The sequence below is a fragment of the Dama dama genome, chromosome 18 (assembly GCF_033118175.1).
Source record: "Dama dama isolate Ldn47 chromosome 18, ASM3311817v1, whole genome shotgun sequence".
Taxonomy (NCBI): Eukaryota; Metazoa; Chordata; class Mammalia; order Artiodactyla; family Cervidae; genus Dama; species Dama dama.
Window position 1 is genome coordinate 58,022,293 of NC_083698.1, and position 21,540 is coordinate 58,043,832.

The 21,540-nt window shown below is 36.2% G+C and overlaps 1 protein-coding gene across 4 annotated transcripts in view; it reads right to left on the bottom strand.

The window, feature by feature from the left end:
- The window catches only part of ANLN (anillin, actin binding protein), a 57,707-nt gene that overhangs the window by 25,436 nt on the left and 10,731 nt on the right, over positions 1-21,540 (bottom strand). For 3 of the 4 annotated variants that reach the window (XM_061165370.1, XM_061165368.1, XM_061165371.1), the window contains exons 4-15: positions 18,375-18,760; positions 17,018-17,246; positions 15,102-15,292; positions 14,730-14,837; positions 9,400-9,523; positions 6,975-7,085; positions 6,032-6,270; positions 5,209-5,354; positions 4,789-4,936; positions 3,752-3,887; positions 2,970-3,152; positions 1,875-2,001 (exon numbers count right to left, since the gene is read on the bottom strand). In XM_061165370.1, coding sequence (XP_061021353.1) covers positions 1,875-2,001; positions 2,970-3,152; positions 3,752-3,887; positions 4,789-4,936; positions 5,209-5,354; positions 6,032-6,270; positions 6,975-7,085; positions 9,400-9,523; positions 14,730-14,837; positions 15,102-15,292; positions 17,018-17,246; positions 18,375-18,760 — 2,128 coding nt within the window. The remainder of the gene's footprint in view (positions 1-1,874; positions 2,002-2,969; positions 3,153-3,751; positions 3,888-4,788; positions 4,937-5,208; positions 5,355-6,031; positions 6,271-6,974; positions 7,086-9,399; positions 9,524-14,729; positions 14,838-15,101; positions 15,293-17,017; positions 17,247-18,374; positions 18,761-21,540) is intronic. The other variant, XM_061165369.1, reaches the window with a different exon arrangement.

The following is a 21,540-nucleotide window of genomic DNA, read 5'->3' on the forward strand; positions in this document are numbered from 1 at the left end:
CAACTCCTAGAGGAGAACATAGGCAAAACACTCTCCGACATAAACCACAGAAAGATCCTCTATGACCCACCTCCCAGAATATTGGAAATAAAAGCAAAACTAAACAAATGGGACCTAATGAAACTTAAAAGCTTTTGCACTACAAAGGAAACTATAAGTAAGGTGAAAAGACAGCCCTCAGATTGGGAGAAAATAATAGCAAATGAAGAAACAAACAAAGGATTAATCTCAAAAATATACAAGCAACTCCTGCAGCTCAATTCCAGAAAAATAAATGACCCAATCAAAAAATGGGCCAAAGAACTAAACAGACATTTCTCCAAAGAAGACATAAGATGGCTAACAAACACATGAAAAGATGCTCAACATCACTCATTATTAGAGAAATGCAAATCAAAACCACAATGAGGTACCATTACACGCCAGTCAGGATAGCTGCTATCCAAAAGTCTACAAGCAATAAATGCTGGAGAGGGTGTGGAGAAAAGGGAACCCTCTTACACTGTTGGTGGGAATGCAAACTAGTACAGCCGCTATGGAAAACAGTGTGGAGATTTCTTAAAAAACTGGAAATAGAACTGCCATATGACCCAGCAATCCCACTTCTGGGCATACACACTGAGGAAACCAGATCTGAAAGAGACACGTGCACCCCAATGTTCATCGCAGCACTGTTTATAATAGCCAGGACATGGAAGCAACCTAGATGCCCATCAGCAGATGAATGGATAAGGAAGCTGTGGTACATATACACCATGGAATATTACTCAGCCATTAAAAAGAATTCATTTGAACCAGTCCTAATGAGATGGATGAAGCTGGAGCCCATTATACAGAGTGAAGTAAGCCAGAAAGATAAAGAACATTACAGCATACTAACACATATATATGGAATTTAGAAAGGTGGTAACGATAACCCTATATGCAAAACAGAAAAAGAGACACAGAAATACAGAACAGACTTTTGAACTCTGTGGGAGAATGTGAGGGTGGGATATTTCAAAAGAACAGCATGTATACTATCTATGGTGAAACAGATCACCAGCCCAGGTGGGATGCATGAGACAAGTGCTCCGGCCTGGTGCACTGGGAAGACCCAGAGGAATTGGGTGGAGAGGGAGGTGGGAGGGGGGATCGGGATGGGGAATACATGTAAATCCATGGCTGATTCATATCAATGTATGACAAAACCCACTGAAATGTTGTGAAGTGATTGGCCTCCAACTAATAAAAAAAAAAAAAAAAGATGCCATAAATACTGTTACAGGACTGAGAGTAAAGGAATTCACTATATTTTAAAACTAAAGACAACAGTTACAAATTATTAAAGAATATAAAAATTGGTAAAAACAGTGAATTTTTTCCCTATAAGTCAAACATTTTCTTCAGTTTTTACAACTCAAGATCTTAAATAATAAAAATAACTTTTTTTCTAAACTAGATTTTGACTCTACTTTCAAAATAAATATGTAACACTAAATACAAATGTCTTACACAGAGACTGAATGTTAACTACATTCATAGATTTAAAGCATATATTAAAAAATTGTGGTCCAGCATATATTAAAAAATTGTGGTCCAGCATATATTAAAAAATTGTGTGTGTGTGTGTATAGTAAATATATATGTTAAAACACTTCAAAATATCAATAGATATTTTGATCAATACCTATAGACACATGGAAGAAACATGCTATTCAATGGAAGACTGGAAACATAAGAGTTAAATCAACAAATTGAAAAATGAGATATTTGTCCATATAAAAATAACATACATATTACATTTCAAAGATTATGAATTCTACCTGTATGCTTAGACTATATTCTATTAAAAGAAAAACATGTTTCAACCACCAAAAGCCTAATTTACTTACAGAGTAAATGTAGTAGTGAATGTTAGAGCATCACCGTTAAGAGAATTTGAAGTACTTGCTAATGGTGTGGCTACCATATTTTCAGCTCCTGCTTTTAGTATAATTAAGAAATAGTAATTTGCTGCATCTGCAAGAAATAATTACATTACCTAATAAGCACAAGCAGAATCAGATTTAGCTAATCAGCACTCTGGAAGATCAAATGAATAAAGTAATACTGTAACTGATGTATATAAAATTTATTTAAAATTTTCTAAAGTCAACTTTCCAGACACAAAAAGACAAGTCATAAGTGGACAGACATATACCTGAAATAGCATCATCAAGATATCTTCCTATTATGTGAACTGAAAAAACTTCACTATACATTCCTCAATTTCTGCTGACTTTAAATTTTACCTATTGACCTGAAATTCTTCAGCTAATAGTATATATCCCAAAAGGGTATATTCTGGCTTGTTATTTCAAAACTGAAATTAAAACACTATATTTCTGTGAAAGTTACCACCTTGTCCTCTTTTTCAGATACTGGTGCCATAACCTCCTTTATCCACCTTGTTTAAAAATCATTTTAAGTAGAATACATAGCTCAGAAAAGTTTACTTAATTTAGAGGGTTAAACGAAATAAAATTTCAATAAAAGTAACTATATTGTCATGCTCTTAACTCCCACAACCAGTAATTCAGGATTCAAAAGACGGATTTCCATAATGGAGTGAATTTTAAATAGAATAGAGTAAATAAAATAAGTTATTTTAGATGCCCAATACTTTCCAAGAAAAAATTAATGAAAGTGAAATGGTCTGTTGTGTCGGAATAACTCGCCTTGGTAATTTATGTTTAGTATTATGTTTAACAAGCCCTACTTTCAGTTAGAGCCATTTGTGTTATTGTGTAGATCAGTAAGACCATATATGAAATTTTTCCTTGGTTATTTTTAGATACATATTTACATAAAAGGAACTCAAGGCCTGAGATATACAAGCCTTGCTTCTTTCCAGATGCTCTACTTGTTCCCATTTGCACAATTCCAACCTAGGTAATGTTCATAATTTAAGATGTGATCTAGAAGTGACAAAATAAAGATCACCATACCTGGTTTCTGAGCTGTACTGCAGACAAAATCTGCTTTTAGAGGCAAGCGGATTTCTGACAAAGTAACTGATCCTCTGGAAGGGACAAATTCACTTTGGGATATGGGACCAGCCTTATTCTTCCTCTGAGGCCCTTCATTCTTCAATTTATTCAACTCATCAATCAAAAGTGTTCTCTTCTCAGCTGTGTAGAAATATGCAAGTTAATATTTCAAATATTAAAACTGCAATTGTTTCTAAATGAAACCAATGCAAGAAAATGCACTCATGTGGCAACCATACACAATACCAAAGACAAAATCAATAACTCTTCCTTCATATAAACAGGTGATAGGTAGTTAGGTAAAACCTTGATCCCCTATCTGTTCACAAAATGCTCAATACTCCAACTTTTGGTCAGTTTTCTTGTACAGTTAATATCTCCATCCTGTCATCCTTCAACACACATACACAACACAACAAAATTCATATACTTGTTTTTAGCTACATATACAGAGATAGTGTGTATGTGTATAAATATATTCACATATTCATTATCAGCACACTCTACAACATTTCTTCAGATGCACTCCAGATTCTTTCACCCTTTCATGTAAACTATGCCTTATTTTACATGCAAAGTTTTCACAAACCTCATAAAAAAAAAATTTAAAACAGATCAGCTGAAACAGACTATCAAAGAAAGCCCTTTCCTAGAATTAGAAATTTCCGAATATACAAGACAAAATGAGCTTTTCCTGGTGTGAAACTGTGTTGGAACTGTTTTGGGTGTACCACACATACTTGCTATTAGAAGAAGTCTTTCTGCCTCAGCTTCTTCCAGTGACCCTTTTCCATGTTCTTCATCAACACAACAGTTAAGAGCCTGGCTAGCCTGATATATCACTGTCTGCTGCAAATTTATTTCATTATTGAGTTCCTAGTGAAACCAATGAGAGGAGAAATAAAATTCACATTGAATCACGATTTTTACTTTATTTAAGCTTTATTTATAATTTATCCAATTTAGTAATTTCTAAAATCTCCAGAGAGCAAAGTCAAAATGTTAGTTTCACTGTTCAAGTTTCTAGACTATGCACCAAAAACATTTAACATATCTTTTTCATTATGGTTTATCATAGGATATTGACTATAGTTTCCTGTGCTATACGGTATATCATATTGAATACAGTTCTCTATGCTATACCACTCAGGGCTTCCCAGGTGATGCCAGTGGTAAAGAACCAGCCTGCCAATGCAGAAGATATAAGAGATGCGGGTTCGATCCCTGGGTCAGGAAGTTCTTCTGTTGGAGGAAATGGCAACCCACTCCAGTATTCTTGCCTAGAGAACCCCAGGGACAGAGCAGTCTGGTGGACTGTGGTCCATGGGATCACAAAGAGTTGGACACAAATGAAGCTACTGAGCAAGCACGCATGCTATACAGTAGGACTTTGCTGTTTATCCATTCTATGCATAATAGTTTGCATATGCTAATCAAATTCCCAATCCATTCCTCCCCTAGGCCCCTCTCCCTTGGCAACCACAAGTCTGTCCTCTATATTTTTGAGTCAGTTTCTTCTTCATAGGTAAGTTCATTTGCGTATGACAAACATTCTTAAAAGTAAATATTTCAGTAATATCAAACAAGCTTCCAACTTTTCCAGTAAAGAGGACTTTTCTCAAACTGAATTCAGGACTGAGTTCCTGAGGCCCTGCAAGTCAGACACTATCCTAGTCACTCTGGATACAGAGATGAATAAGACTGGGTTCTTGTCCTCAAGAAGCTCACAGTCTCAAGGTGTTAACATTCCAAATCCCCTTTCCAGTGAAGTACATACCTGCATCTTCTGTTTGATGTTAACCTGACAAGGAAAACCATTCTTTTTTTCTTCCAATTTTGAAGTAACATCTTCCTTCCGGACAATCACTTGCTTTATCGAAGGACGGTCCGTTTCTTTGACTCTTTGAGATCTATATGCATCGATGCTTCAGGAAATAAGTTATACTCTATTAAAAATCCAGCAACACACTAAGCACTATGCTTTATTGAACATATCAGCAGAGTCTGATATTGCAAAGTATCAGCAGAACACTTCACTAGAATGGAAAAGGCCACTGGGTAAAAGAAGGTGACCAAAGCTATTTCAAAGTTTTATGAAGATTAACATTAATTACATTATAATTATAAATAACAAAACTTCTTATTTTAACCTAAACAATGACCCTTAGTGACTAAATGTCTTCCAAGATATTCTCACCTATAAGGAAGATCATGATCTTCAGAACCAATGCTATCACCAGACTCGGCTCGAGGGACACGGGTTCTTTGGAATTTTCCTGGCTTTGGACTTTCATCACTGATGCTAGTGTCTTTCACTTCCCATCTAGGTGAAGAAACTAAATTCTGCAGGAAGGCACATCAGATATTAGATTTTATGGATGACATTGATTCTAAATGAGAAATCTGAGGAATTGAATGTCTTCCCTACTACTAGAAAATAAATATCCCAAAAGTTGACAGATTCATCATAAAAACAAGACAAACTACATCCCTAAAAAGTATATGAATAAAAATTCAAAGACAGCTGAAGCCTACACTTGTAATTCTTTTTTAAAAAATATTTCTAATTGAATCAATTTCCAAAAAAGCTCAGTTATTCAGTTCAGAGTGATAGTTAATAAATGTTAGTTATCTGTCTTGTGCTAAATACTGATGTTCTAATACAATTTAATATGCACTTCAACTCCACGATGGAGGTACTGTTTTTAACCTAATTTAACATTTAATTGTGGCAAAAAGGTTAAATAACCTGACCAGTAAACACCAGTACATGGCAGAGCCAGGATGTGAGCCCAAGTATTTGGCTTTTTAAGCCATGTTACAGTTTGGATTTCATCTGATGCCAACAGGAAACCAATGAAGAGTTTTAAGCTCTCTTCTAAGAGAATTAACATCAAGTTTGCAAAATATCCCTGGCTATAGCATGCCAAATCCCCAAGAACCAACTGAAACAAAAAGAGATCCTAATTCTAGTTAGTTTCTTTATGTCCTAGGCCTAATTACATTTAGTCCTGTCTTACCTCTGGACTTACCACACCAACTGTTTGTGCTAATGGAGCAAGCAAAGACATGGAGGAAATATTCAGTGCATCTTCCTGTTCTTCGCTGCTTTCTGCATCTGCTTGATCCATCTCTTCTCGGTTCTTTTCCACATCTAGTTCACCTTCCTCTAGGACATCACTGAAGATGTCATTAATTACTTTTGAACTATTGATATCATCATCATCATCCACGCTCATCTCAATTTCACGTACCACTTCTGAAAAATATTTCAATAGGTGAATACTGTGATTCAGACCTTTAAGAATTAAAGGAATGACAGAGAAGACTTAATATTCATATGCTCACTCAATAAATAGAAAAAAAAAAAAAAGCCCTAGGAAAATGTACCTCCTACAGAAACAAAACAGAAAGAATACTGCTATAATGTTCCAATAACATTTTCTAAGTAATGAAGGTAGGAACGATCAAAAGCTGATACAGTGCTTTAGGTTTAAGAATATTAAGGACTCAAACTGCAAGATAATAGCCAAAAGCTTCAGATTTACAAAAAATACCCTTTCAAATAACTCTCTTTCTCTTGCTGAGAACTGTCTTTTCACACTGTAGTCAATAACAGGACAATAATAACATCACAAATAAGGGCAGGGTTCACAAATAAACTTCAAGGGCACTGACTTCTTCCAACTGCACATGCAGAGTGTGGAAGGGTAGCACATTTCCTTTCCCTGTGAAAGGAAGTGACAGCCTTAATCACATTTTCACAGGGCATGGGACCTAAAAATAACTGTTAACAGTACCATATTTTGCAAAAGCAAGAATATTTCCTATTTTAAAAAAAAAAAAAGGGTATTATAAAATCACAAGACATTTTGAAATAGAGAATTCTATATATTTGAATATGAGAATACTAATCCTCCTAGCACATCCAGAGTTAATAAGAAACAAAGAATGAAAACCAACCAATCTGCTGTTCAATCTTTGGGTCTGATGTCACTTTTAAGGATTTGTCCTCTTCTAAAAACAGTGTTATTTTCAAAGGGCTAGACTTTGTCATTTCACGTTCAGTAAAATCTAAAAAAAAATAGGAAAAACAATTTGAATATATATAAAAACAGAATTGTTCAGTAAAAGTCTCTTAATGCAATTCCTATCAAAATCCCAAAAGCGATTTTTGGAGAAATAGAAAGTCTGTCCTAAAATTCGTATGGAACTTCAAGAACCTCTGAATATCTAAAACAATTTGAAAGAGAATAAAGTTAAAAGACTGACATTTCCCCATTTCAAAATATATTACAAAGCTATAATAATCAGTACAGTATGGTACCAACATAAAGACAGACATACAGACAAATGGAAAAGAATAGACAGCCCAAAAATGAAACTCCAAATATACGGTCAAAGCTGCCATGTTAATTCAATGGAGAAAAGACAAATGTTAGAAAAAATGGATTGCTGCACGCAAGGAATTAAGTTAGACTTTTATCTGATGCCACATACAAAAGTCAACTCAAAACAGATTAAAGACCTAATAAGACTCAAAACTACAAAACTCCCAGAAGAAAACAGAGAGAAAGCTTTATGACACTGGATTTGGTGATTTCCTGTGTATAACACAAAAAGCACAGACAACAGAAGCAAAAACAGACAAATGGGACTATACCAAATTGAAAAACTTATGTGGCAAGTAGGGCACAGTTGGGGTAGGGATAAAGAGGTACAAACAACTATGTATAAAATAAGTAAGTTACAAGGATATATTGTCCAACATATGGAACAATATTTTATAACAACTCAAATGGAGTATAAACTATAAAAATGTTTAATCATTGTACATCTGAAACTAAGATAATATTGTAAATCAACTATGCATCAATTAAAAGAATGTTTATATATCAAAGAACACAGTCAACAGAGTGAAAAACCAACCTACTGAATGCAAAAAAATATCTGCAAATCATATATCTAAGAAGTTAGTATTAAGAATATAAAAAGAACTACAACTCAATAACAAAAAATCAACCTGATTAAAAAAATGGGCAAAGGATATGAACAGACATTTCTCCAAAGATGATATACGAATGGCTAACAAGCATGTGAAGAGATGCTCAACATCACCAATCACAGGAGAAATGTAAATCAAAATCACAATGAGCTAACAACTCATACCTATTAGGATGGCTACTATCAAGAACACACAAAAAAAATCAAGTATTGACGAGAGTGAGGAGAAATTGGAACCCTCATGCACTGCTGATGACCCTATGTGACCAGTATGTAATAATGTAAACAATATGGAAACCAGTGTAATAGTTCCTCAAAAATATTAAAAATAGAACTACTATATGATCAAGCAATTCCACTTCAGGGTATATAGCCAAAAGAACTGAAAGCAGGGTCTCAAAGAGATATTTGCACACCCATATTCATAACACCACTACCTACAATAGCTAAGAAGTAGAAACAACCCACATGTCCATCAATGGATAAGAGATAAACAAAATATGGTATATATACACAAGAAAATATTATTCAGCCTTAAAAAGGAAAGTAATCAAGTCACACACTTGGCATGTGACATGTCAACATGGATGAACCCTGGGATATTATGTTAAATTAAATATGCCAGTCACAAAAATACAGACACCGTATGACTGCACTTATATGAGCTATCTAAGGTAGTCAAATTGACAGAAACAGAAATTAGAATGCTGGTGACCAAAGGCTGAAGAGGGGGAAAGGGGAGTTGTTGTTTAATGGATATAGTTTTAGTTTTGTCTGATGAAAGTTCCTCAACACTGTGAATATACTTAATGCTACTGAACTGCACACTTAAAAACCGTTAAGATGGTGAATTTCAGTAATAAGTTTTTCACCACAATTTCAAAAAAAATTGTCTGTTATATTAAATGTCACTACCTACAAAGTACCTTATTTATTTTAAACAGCTACATAATACTCAATTACATGGATTTAGCACACTTTATTTACAGTCTTCTACTGATGAGCATTTAAGTTATTCAAATCTTACCACTATTACAAATGATGCAATGATTAATAAATTTGTACATACATCCATTGAATACTAGTTCTAAGAATTCAACATAGAGAAACACTTGCAAAGAAGTTGAATCAAGGCGTATACACACTTTACAATTCAATGGCTATTACTGAGTTTTTCTCCAAAAAATAGTTATAGTAAATCTATACTCTCATTAAGAGTATGAGTTCTCACTCTGGAAAGAGAACTAAGAAAGAAGCATATAGCATGGCTAGAAATGAAAAAATTAATTTCTCTTTTTACACTAGAACAGCATTTCTGCTGTTTCCAAAATTATGGTAGACTGAAATCGACATTTTAACTGAAATAGAAATAGAAAATGTTTACCTGAAGGTTCTCTACTAGAAGGGTTTGCTGGTGTCTGATTTTCTGTCACCTTTTCTCTTACTGTAAGTGATGGGGTACTTAGATCAACTTGTTTTTTGAGGGGAGTGCTCTGACAGTGAATTTCCTACAAAAAGCAAACAAAGATGTAAATGTTATTTCTCAAAACTATAAATCTTGTCTTTTTACATGTTATTAAATGAAACAAATAAGAGTCATTGTTAGAAATAAACTTCCTCAGAACGAAACAGAAAATGAATGTTGAAAGGGTCCAGCCATGTTTAGAACACTAGTTCACATTCCTGATAATTCACAGTACATAAAATCTTTTTTAGAAACCACTAGGCAAGAGAGAATGAAAATTCACATCAGAGTTCAGCTTTAGATAAACCAATTCAAGTGAAGGGCAAATAAGAGGAAAAAATAATTAAGTCTCCTCAAAAAGAACAAAACAAACACAAGCTAAAACTATACGCCACTTCCACATCTCTTTCCAGCCACCATATCCTTGCTCCCTCCCCGTTAGAGCCAAACTTCTGGGACTGCCTACACTAATGGACTCTACTCTTCACCCACTACCTGCCTCCTACCCTCACCACTTCACCAAAAGGTTCTGCCAAGTCACAGCAAGCTCCTTACTGTGATCTCGGTTCAGTCCACATTTACAACAAACATGTGACAATACTGACCACTCCTTCCTTCTGAAAGTCTCCTTCTTCCCTTGGCTTTAGATATATCACACTCAACTGCTTTTTCCTCCCATCACTTAGGCTGCTTTTTCTATGGGTACCAGAGATGAATTCTGAAGTGGGAAGACCCTTGAACTCTCCCAGTACTATGTTCAGAATTTTCTTTACATGCATATGTACAACTGTCTAGGGAAGGATTCAACAGGTTTATCAGGAATCATTTAACACAAAAACTTTAAAGAACTGTTGCTCTATATTTTAGAGAAAGAGAAGGAAAACCATGAGACTGTAACATACTGGCAACCAAGTGAAGAAGGTGCTTCAGACAAAAGGGAGTGATTCATAAAGTCAACTGCTGCTAACAGGTCAAGGTAAACACTAGAAAAGTGATTACTGAAGATCAATGGTGAATGTGATAACGGTAGTGACGAGAGCATGAGTGGAGAGATCAAGAGAGAAGGAAGAGAAAAACTGGAAGACACAAGTAGAGACACTCCTTTGGAAGAGTCTGGATGAAAAGGAGGCAAAGAAAGGGAGGGGAATAGGAGATTAAAAGAGTTGCTTTTGATATGATCATGGCATCTGGTCCCATCACTTCATGGCAAATAAATGCAGAAAAAATGGAAGTAGTGGCAGATTTTATTTCCGTGGGCTCTAAAACCCCTGTGGATGGTGACTGCAGCCATGAAATTAAAAGACATTTGCTCCTTGGAAGAAAAACTATGACAAGTCTAGACAGCATATTAAAAAGCAGAGACATTACTTTGCTGACAAAGGCCTGTCCAGTCAAAGCTATGGTTTTTCCAGCTTGCTCCTTGAAGAAAACTATGACAAACCTAGACAGCATATTAAAAAGCAGAGACATCTCTTTGCAGACAAAGATCCATGTAGTCAAAGCTATGGTTTTTCCAGTAGTCATGTACAGATGTGAGAGCTGGATGATAAAGAAGGCTGAGCGCCGAAGAACCAACGCTTTCGAACTGTGGTGCTATAGAAGACTCTCGAGAGTCCCTTGGAGAGCAAGGAGATCAAACCAGTCAATACTAAAGGAAATCAACTCTAAATATTCTTTAGAAGGACTGATGCTGAAGCTCCAATACTATGGCCACCTGATGCAAAGTGCTGATTCATTGGAAAAGACCCCGATGCTGGGAAAGACTGAGCACAGGAGAAGGGGACGGCAGAGGATGAGATGACTGGATGACATCACCGACTCAATGGACGACCGAACAGCAAATGCTAGTGGGAAAGATGAGCCCATTCATTTCTTCCTCCTAAAGGAAATCAGTCCCGCATATTCATTGGAAGGACTGATGCTGAAGCTGAAACTTTGGCCACCTGATGCGAAGAACTGACTCATTTGAAAAGACCCCGATACTGGGAAAGATTGAAGGCAGGAAGAGAAGGGGACAAAAGAGGATGAGATGGTTGGATGGCATCACTGACTCAATAGACATGAGTCTGAGTAAGCTCCAGGAGTTGTTGACGGACAGGGAAGCCTTGCGTGCTGCAGTCCATGGGGCTGCAAAGAGTCGGGCATGACTGAGCGACTGCACTGAACTGAACTTCTTCCAAAGACAAATTTTCTGAGTTCCTACTATGCGCCAAGCCCTAAGAACATAGATAGAAAAGAATGTGGCTCTCTTACAGTGCTGGAAAGCAGAGTTAAAACACTTATAGGAAAATAAATATTCTAGTGAACAGGATGACATGGACCCAAACAAGGAGGGAGGGAAACTGGGAAAAAGACCAAGTAAAAATTTCCAAAGGTAATTAAAGTCTGACCTATTATTAATGAAGCAGTTCATCACAGAGATACTTCACCCAGAGAGACTAGCAAAGTGAAGACAAAGAGATCTGAAAACACGGGAACATTCAAGAAACTGCAAACAGTCTGTATGACAGGACTGAAGCACACATGCAGAGGAGCAGTGTAGAGAAGTCAGATTTCTGAATGACTCTAGATACCACGTCAGGCACTTTAGACATTTTTCTGATGATGACTATGGGACGCTCTCCAGGATTTAAGCAGGAAATGAACTCTGTGGGAGAAGGTGAGGGTGGGATGTTTCGAAAGAACAGCATGTATATTATCTATAGTGAAACAGATCACCAGCCCAGGTGGGATGCATGAGACAAGTGCTCGGGCCTGGTGCACTGGGAAGACCCAGAGGAATTGGGTGGGAGGGGGGATCGGGATGGGGAATACATGTAACTCCATGGCTGATTCATGTCAATGTATGACAAAACCCACTGCAATGTTGTGAAGTAATTAGCCTCCAACTAATAAAAATAAATGAAAAAAAAAAAAAAAGGAATACATGCTTATCTGCCTCTTAGAAATATTTTTCTGGCAGCAGTGGGTTAGCAGTGGACTGGAGAGTAGCCAGATTAAAAGCAAGGTGCTCATGCAAGGGTATAGTAACGAGTAAGGCAATGGCAGAAGAAAATACAGAGGACAAGGCAGCCTGGCAACATATTTAGAAAACATACCACTGGATGTGTGTGTATTTATGCATAATATGTGCTAGAGGCCAGTGGGAAGAAAGACACTAACAAAAGGAAGGAGCCAAGGAAGAACTACCAGATTGTTTTAGATGAGGAAGTATACAATAAAGCCGTAAGTGAAAACAGAGACTACATGGGGAAGATACTCCAGCGAAGAGAGCTCTTCCAGTCAACCAAAGCTCGACTAGAGCTCAGGAGAGAGGTGAGGGCAACACAGCCAAGCATTATCAGCATTTCTTTGATTGGCTGAAGCTAGGTATGAGGATGGGAAAGAGATGTTCCAGGACAAGTGAGACAAAAAAAAAAAAGATCGAGATCAGAACCTTGGGAAGAATGATTTGTTAAGCAAGGGAACTGGTAAAAAATAAAATCAAATAGATCCTTCTCAAAGAATATGGTTAAATGTATTATTATATTTCTACTGGTACCCATGTTAAATGTCATTCTATTATTTTTTGCTTAAAAATTTAACCTAACACAGGGAAATTAAGATGTACAAACTTCCAGTTACAAAATAAATGAGTCACAGGGATGAAATGTATAGCACGGGGAATACAGTCAATAATAATGTAATATCTTTGTTTGGTGACAAAGAGTAAGTAGACTTATCATAATGACCATTTTGTAATCTATAGAAATAACGAATCACTATATTGTAATGGGAACTAGCATAGTGCTGTAGGTCAATTATACTTCAGAAACCAAACAAATTCATAGGAAAAAAATCAGCTTTGTGGTTACCAGAGGAGGTGGAAGGGAGATGTGGAATTAGATGAAGGTGGTCAAAAGGTACAAACTTCCAGTTATAAGACAAATGAGTACTAGAGATATAATGTACAACATGATTAACATAATTAACACTACTGTTAAATTAAATATGAAAGAGTAAATCCTAAGAGTTCACATCACAAGGAAAATATGTTTTTTTCTCTTTAATTTTATATCTATGAGATGACAGAGATTCACTAAATTTATTGTGATCATCATTTCATAATGTAAGTCATTATGCTGAATACCTTAGACTTATACAGTGCTGTATGTCAATCATATTTTAATAAAATTATAAGTAATATATATACATATATATGTCTCCTAACATAGTATTTTTGTACACAATAGGCATGTAGATGAAATAGAAGAGAGTTTAACACAGTAGGAATTTTGTTGAAGGCTTATCAATGAAATTATACTATGAGAAGTAGTATGTGTAAGAGGCTTCCCAAGTGGCACTGATGGTAAAGAACCTGCCTGCCAATGCAGAAGACTAAGAGACGTGGGTTCAATCCCTGGGTCAGGAAGAGCCCCTGGAGGAGGGCATGGCAACCCACTCCAGTACTCTTGCCTGGAGAATCCCATGGACAGAGGAGCCTGGTGGGCTACAGTCCACGGGCTCACAAAGAGTCGGATACGACTGAAGCGACTTAGCACATAGAACAATACGAGCAAAAAGATATCTGGGAGGCATTTGGTGACTAAAAGGTCACCAAATAAATGTATAAATGTATACATAGTATAAATTTGAGGAGAGATATATAATCATTAATGATAAAAGTAGATTCTGAGAAACATTTGAAAATCAACATCTAAATAGAATGTTAAAAGGAATCTGAAATCAGTTGAATGACGAGAATACTTTTTAAATTCGATTTTAAGTAGGTCATCATAAACATGGTTAGCTGCTGCTGCTGCTGCTGCTAAGTCGCTTCAGTCATGTCCAATTCTGTGCGACCCCACAGATGGCAGCCCACCAGGCTCCCCCGTCCCTGAGATTCTCCAGGCAAGAACACTGGAGTGGGCTGCCATTTCCTCCTCCAGTGCATGAAAGTGAAAAGTGAAAGTGAAGTCGCTCAGTCGTGTCTGACTCTTCGCGACCCCATGGACTGCAGTCTACCAGGCTCCTCCGCCCATGGGACTTTCCAGGCAAGAGTACTGGAGTGGATTGCCATTGCCTTCTCCGAAACATGGTTAGAAGTTCCATTAAATGGCAAAATATCACAAGAGAAAAGCCGAGTTGGTATGAACATTTAAAGAGTTTATGAACAGAAAGTGGCATAGTTAATCAGAATAAGAAAGTGTATAGAGAATTGTTTTACAATACAGAACTACAAGTTAAATCCCAGTTCTTGTTTATGTTACCTGTTTGGTTTCTAGTTGTTTGTTTTTTGAGTTTTCGCCTTTTTCTGCACTCCATAAATTGCCCTTGTCAAATCGGCTACGAAGACATGCTAGTTCTTTTTGACGTTCCTAAAACCATCAAAATCTCTATTTTACACAAGAGCCAAGCATGTTTAATAATATCCAAATACTACTAACTTTGCTTCTCTTCATTTTTAAGATTAAAAAATTCATAATGCACATGGAATCTAAGACAACAACACTTTTAATTTGAAATAAGTGATACAGAGAATCAAGATGCTACTTATCTCAGTCAAAAAGACTAGCATCAGAATTGACGTCTAGGTCCTATGCTGAGGCTATGTAATGAATGTTAAACGCAGTAAGACATACCTGCTTGAGTTGCTGTGCTAGATGAGTAGTAGATGAAGACGCGTTTTGCCTGAATAATCTTTCTTGTATGGCCTTTGTATTTGGAGTGATAATGGGAGTCCTATGGGGTGTGCTACGAACTGGACTTTCTTTGCTATGTTCTTGACAACGCTCTCCAAAGCGTTCCAGAAAAGGCTTAATTCCTGATCCTCCTAAAGAAAATACACACATTTTAGAGGCTACTTAGAATAAATAACAATTATGATTTCTATGGGAAATGTTCTAAAATCCAGTTCAGCTCCAAAATGCTTTGATTCTACTAAGAATATTCATTCAGAAAGAAAACAGTAGAAAAATAGTTCAAAAAACTTAAAAATACTTTTTTAACCATACTATTTAGTTTTATATCCTAAAATTTGTTTTATAGGATTTGATACTTTAAAAAACACAAAAAAAATTTTTAAAGGTACAGTGAGAGGACAGAGGGGATTAGAAAATGCTTAAACTATTTAATCAGAACCTAAATAATGGGAAGTTGATTGTATGTGCACTAATGATATGCCCTAAACACCAAGTATTCTGGCCATGATAACCCAACTACTAATATCTCTACAGCCCAATTTATTTATTTATTTATTTTGCTTTTAGGAAGTATAACATGAAAATTCAGTGATTAAATCCTTTTTCTTTTTAAAAAATAATTAAGGATAATTTAGTTTATTAAAGTATGTCTTGATTTTACCAAGTCTTAGTATTTATTTTAAATAGTATGAAATAAATTTAAAATACAAATGTACTATATATCACTTCCATTACTACATAAAAGGACCTGTTAAACATTTTCCCATAAGCAGCCAGAGAATAAATATTTTGGGCTCTGCAGGCCACATGGCCATTGTCACAACCACTCAATCCTGCACTGAAGCATGAAAGCAGCCACAGACAGTAAATGGGTGTGGCTGTGTTCCAATAAAACTTTATTTGCAAAAGCAAGTGAAGGGCAGAATTTGACCCATGATAGCAGTGAAAGCAATAAGTCCTAACCAATGCATCAGCAGAGACTTCCCAAGAGTACTTCTTATTTATGTCATTCTTATCTATGCCGTAAGTCTTTAGAATATTGGGAGTCATAGTCCAATTTCACATGGGGATTTTGCTATTGTTTCTCATTTTGGCTCATCTGGAAACTGACTGCTAGATTCTACTTATCCTGTAACTAATGGATTCCCCACTCTCATCTTGGTATACTTCTCTTTTATGATGAACTATTGTTTCTGGAGATATTGTATTTTTAAGAAGTTAAAATTTAGAATTAATACAAAGAGCAGTTCTAATGAAAAAGAATATAGTTCAAAGTAAACTATATTACCATATATTTGAGCCATAATTTTTAGTCCTGTGTTTCTCAACCAGGTGCGGGTATACCAGAAGTATAAGTCACCGGAAGACAAATATGAACTTCTTGGAGCTTCCATGTACATATTCACGTACATTACACACACATATAAATTTAATGAGAGTGGAGTCATCTGTATACATATTCTCTTCCCTTTGCTACTAGGGATGTGTCATAGTGCAGCTTGAGATGCACTGCTCTGCACACTTGGTTTTAAGAACGTTTCTGCACTATATCCTTGAAATGTGATTTTTAGGTATAGAAGAAAGTATCTAGCATGGTCATTCTAGGAAAAAAAAAATATGCTTAAACTGTTAAAATGTAACAAGTTAAACTATTTGACCAGTAACTGGGCTAATCTACAATAATGAATATTCATTCGCTCAATTAAAGTTGACTTTGAAGAAATCTCACTTGATGCATTCAGGCATTTGCCCTGGCAAACCAACACTGTAACATTCACAACTCGATGTGTAAAATGCTTAGAACTGACACCCTGAAAATAGTCAGCAGTACTTTAAATTTTTTAAAAATATGTAACCTGGTGTTGCAGATTTGTCCTTAGGTTGAGACTGCAGACGAATTTCTCTGTTTAATTCTTCCTTGGGTGGAAGTGTATGGGATACAGCTGACTTCTCAACTGGTTTTGATACTTCTGTTTTCAGAGGACTAACAGAGGTTTTTTGAAGTAGTTCAGGATTTTGTACCTTACAGTTTTTAGCACTGGTGATGGATGTTGTAGAAGATTTCACTGGGGAAGAAGTAGCTTTCTGAAATATGATAATACTTAGGGTAAATAACAACACTCACAGTAGTTAAAGATATTTCTACAACAAAACAATTCAAATTCTATATGCTTGATAGTCTTTTTGTAAACTCATGAAAAAAAATTTCTTGCTCTCTAATAGATCAAATTAATTTGAAAGGTTTGAAAAAAATTAACTTAGAAAATGTGATTATTCAAATTATGTAGTTTAGTGTACATAATATTCTGATGGGTAATTTAATACAAGGGAGAGGGTCACTATTTTGAAAAGCAATTTCTTTTCTATTATCACACTAGCACCCTTATGAACGTTAACTATATTAGGTCAAATACATATATATTTGTATTTTAATTAAATCACATATCATGTACTTAAAGGCGAATTATAAGTACTACTTACTATGTGCCAAGTACCATACTAAGTGCTTTATGAACAGCATCTTATATAATCCTCCCATAACCTTTTCTTTCCCATTTTACAAATGGAAAAATACTTTTGCAAGATTAAGTAACTTCTCCAAAGTCACACTTCTAATTATGTGGCAGGGCTGGGATTGAATGCAGGTCTAATTCCAAAACCTAGCTCTACACTTAAAGATAATACTCAGAAACACAACTTTTTTTTTTTCATTTTTGTTTTCTTCATATTATTTTTAAAAACCATTGAGATAACACATGGGCAGGGTAATCTTCCAAAGGATAGCAAAAGGATATCAAAAGGATATCAGTGAAAGCATCATACCCACTCTTGACAACTGCCTTCTGGAGGTAACTACAGCTACTAGCTTTCAGAGATGTTTGATGTCTTTCTTGTATCTATACACATACATAAAGCATTTTAACAGAGAAAGTAATTTTCAGGCTCTCGTGATGAGTAAGAAGAGGCTCCATCGTTCAAAAGTACATACTTTGGAAGCACATTAAATTTGTGTAATTTAATTGTTAATTGATAACTTGGGTCAGAATATCAAATTTATTATTTTTACTTTCTATGAAATACTCTAAAAATACATAAACATCCTATATAAATGTTATAAAATACATACCTACAGACATATATATACATAATATAAATTATTACTCATAACAACAAACAAAAATGTTTCCAAATACCAAAATTATATTTACTTACCCCAGGGCTAGAAATTGCAACGTTAATCAAAGATGCACCCACAGCACTCGAGGATGAGGCTTTATTCAAAGAGGCATCACCATCCCTTTGGGAACAGCATGTAGCTTCCTGCTTAACACTGCTGCTATTGATCCTAGCAGATGCTCCACTTGCAGAGGAAAATTTGGATAAACAAGTGGTACCAGGCTGTTCTTGCACACTGTTTTGCTTTGCAGATGAGGTTTTTACATCATCTTCCCAGGAGCAAATAGTTGCAGCAAGGTTGGCCAGTCGGCCCCTTCTCCCAACTGGAGTTGCTGAGGCATCTGAAAGGGATGGTTTGGGAGGGGAGGCAGCCTTTTCCTTTGATGGCATTGCTGAGATGGGTGAGCTTTCAGGTATATCATCTGAAAATTTTTTGAAAGTTAAAGTCCATGAGCTATATGTGTATGTAATAAAGGGATCACTCCAAACAACAAAAAAAAAGCTTTTCTAATACACATGAAACTACCAAACTGCTTAAATTTGACAATATATTTTCAAATCAGGTTCTTAACTCAAATTTAAAAAGAAATACTTTGTTACTTAGTTTTTCAATTATTTGATAGATTATGAAATCTATAAAACACCATACATTTAGGTTATATTTTTAGGATTACTTAATGATGTCATAACACTGCACAAATTAAGATTACATAGTCAACATACTTGTTTTTAGGATGTACTAGGCTAGTGCTATACAATAGAACTTTCTGCAATGATGGAGATGTTCTATATCCATGCCGTCTAATACAGTAACAACTAGCCACTGTGGCTAGTGAGCACTTGAACTGTGATAAGAGCAATAAGAAACTTTATTTCATTTTAATTAATTTAAATTTAAAAGAGACATATGACTCTTGTTTATGGTATTGAATACCATATCCAATACCATATTGGATATCATACCATATCCAATAACAATAGCACAATATCATATCCAATACCAATACCATACCATATCCACTACCAATAGCACAGGGTTAGACTAATATTTTTCTGCACAGTTACTTCATTTGGAAATAAATCTCAAATAAGCAATACTTAGAGAAGGCAATGGCAACCCACTCCAGTATTCTTGCCTGGAAAATCCCATTGATGGAGGAGCCTAAGGGGCTGCAGTCCATGGGATGGCTAAGAGTCGGACATGACTGAGCGACTTCACTTTTACTTTTCAGTTTCCTGCATTGGAGGAGGAAATGGCAACCCACTCCAGTGTTCTTGCCTGGAGAATCCCAGGGACGGGGGAGCCTGATGGGCTGCCATCTATGGGGTCGCACAGAGTCAGACACGACCGAAGCGACGTAGCAGCAGCAGTAGCAGCAATACTTAACCACGAAAGGTATGTATGCATAAAGAGCATATACAGCAAAGTTCATGGCACTTCCTATTCCACAAATTCCGTCAACAGAACAGATATCCCTCCTACTGTCCAAGGCTTATACATCTGCCTGAATTCTCAATTCTACTCCTCTTAAACCTTCTCAGGGATCTTGCTCCAAATAACCACTTCTTCCTCTCTACAAACTTTGTTTTCTACACATTAATATGCTCAATTCTCTCTCATCTTGAAGCTAAAAACCGATCATCCTCTCATCAACATACACCCGCTTTTAGCTACTGTCCCTTTTTCCCTGCACTAAATTCACTCACCACTCAACTCACTTCGATCTGACTTCTGCATACACAGCTGCACTCAAGTTGGTTTTGGTATTTTCACCAATGCCTACACACTTGGCAGTCCTTGTATTTCCGTATGTGACATCATCCTCTACTAGTTCTGTCTTTGCAGCCTATCCTTCATGGTCTCCTTCTAACTACCAAATACCTCCATCTGACTATCCCACATGCATGTCAAATAATATGTCTGATGTTGAAACTGCTTCAAACACATTCCTTCTTATCATGCCTCTTCCTCCCTTTTCCCTTCCATCCACCACCTGGTCATTAGGTCCCACAGATTCTCCTAAATCTCTCAAATGCAGCCTCTTTACTTTCATGGGCCTTCATCATTATGCCTGAATCATAATATTAATGTTTTAACTGATCTTCCTGCTTCAAATCTCTACCCTCTTCACTCTCTCCTCAGTTCAGACGCCAGAGTGATCTTTCTAAAGCATTTGCCTATCTAAATTCTCAGTACCTCCCCATCATCTTCTGATTAAATTCCAAATGCTATGGACCCTGCTGCTTTCTTTGAATTTATCTCTTGCTTTTATACCATATGAATTGTATACCAGAATGCCTACTCTTTATACACATACTGTGTTTATGATACCTCCGTGCTTTTTATTAATATATATGTTCTGTTGCTTCTGCCTAGAATATTGCTACTGCCTGAAGCCAGCTGCCCTTCAAAGTCCAGGTTAATTGCCTCTGTCTCCTCCAGAAAAGCTTCCCTGACCACCATCTTCCCTACAATACGTTTTTGCATACCTTTATCATTTTCCTTAGACTACGCACTGTCTTCTAAACAGATGACAATTTTACTGTCATGCTTTAGAAATGGACTTAATAGACCCCTCACTCTTCTATTCTCCATCAGAAAGAAAGGCTTCAGATAAATTATACTTTATTATTCCTCAAACCTTTAACTGGCACATAGCCACAGTCTTGAATAGCACTCACTAAATCATTCCTCACAAACACTTTATAAGTTTCAACGGTTAAAATTAGACGAGCTATGATGCCTTAAGGAGGTTTATTTTTAAGACTGAGGTAGGCATTTGTTAATATTTGCTTTCAAAATATTCAAGATCACAGAGGCAACAGTTTCTCCTAAAAATGCTTAGGGCCTTGATTGTTCTTCTGATCAAGTATTAGATCACAACTCTTTTTCTTTTTTCTGAAAGGAAAATCTGCACTCTGCTGCCCATAGATATTTCCTACAAAATAGAATGGGACATCTTTCTATTCGGGCACATTAACTGGTTTCCTCAGACATACTAAAAGCAGCATGGTTAGCCCCATCCACTACTAAAATCAATAGGTGTAACTGACAGCGTAGAATACCAGCACCCCCATTACACACCCATAACATCGGATAGGACATAAAAGTTGGGCCCTAAAGTCAAACTCCTAGGGTTTGCATTTTAGCACTGACTGTGGGCAGGTGTCTTAGCCTCTTTGAACTCAGTCTCCTCTTCTA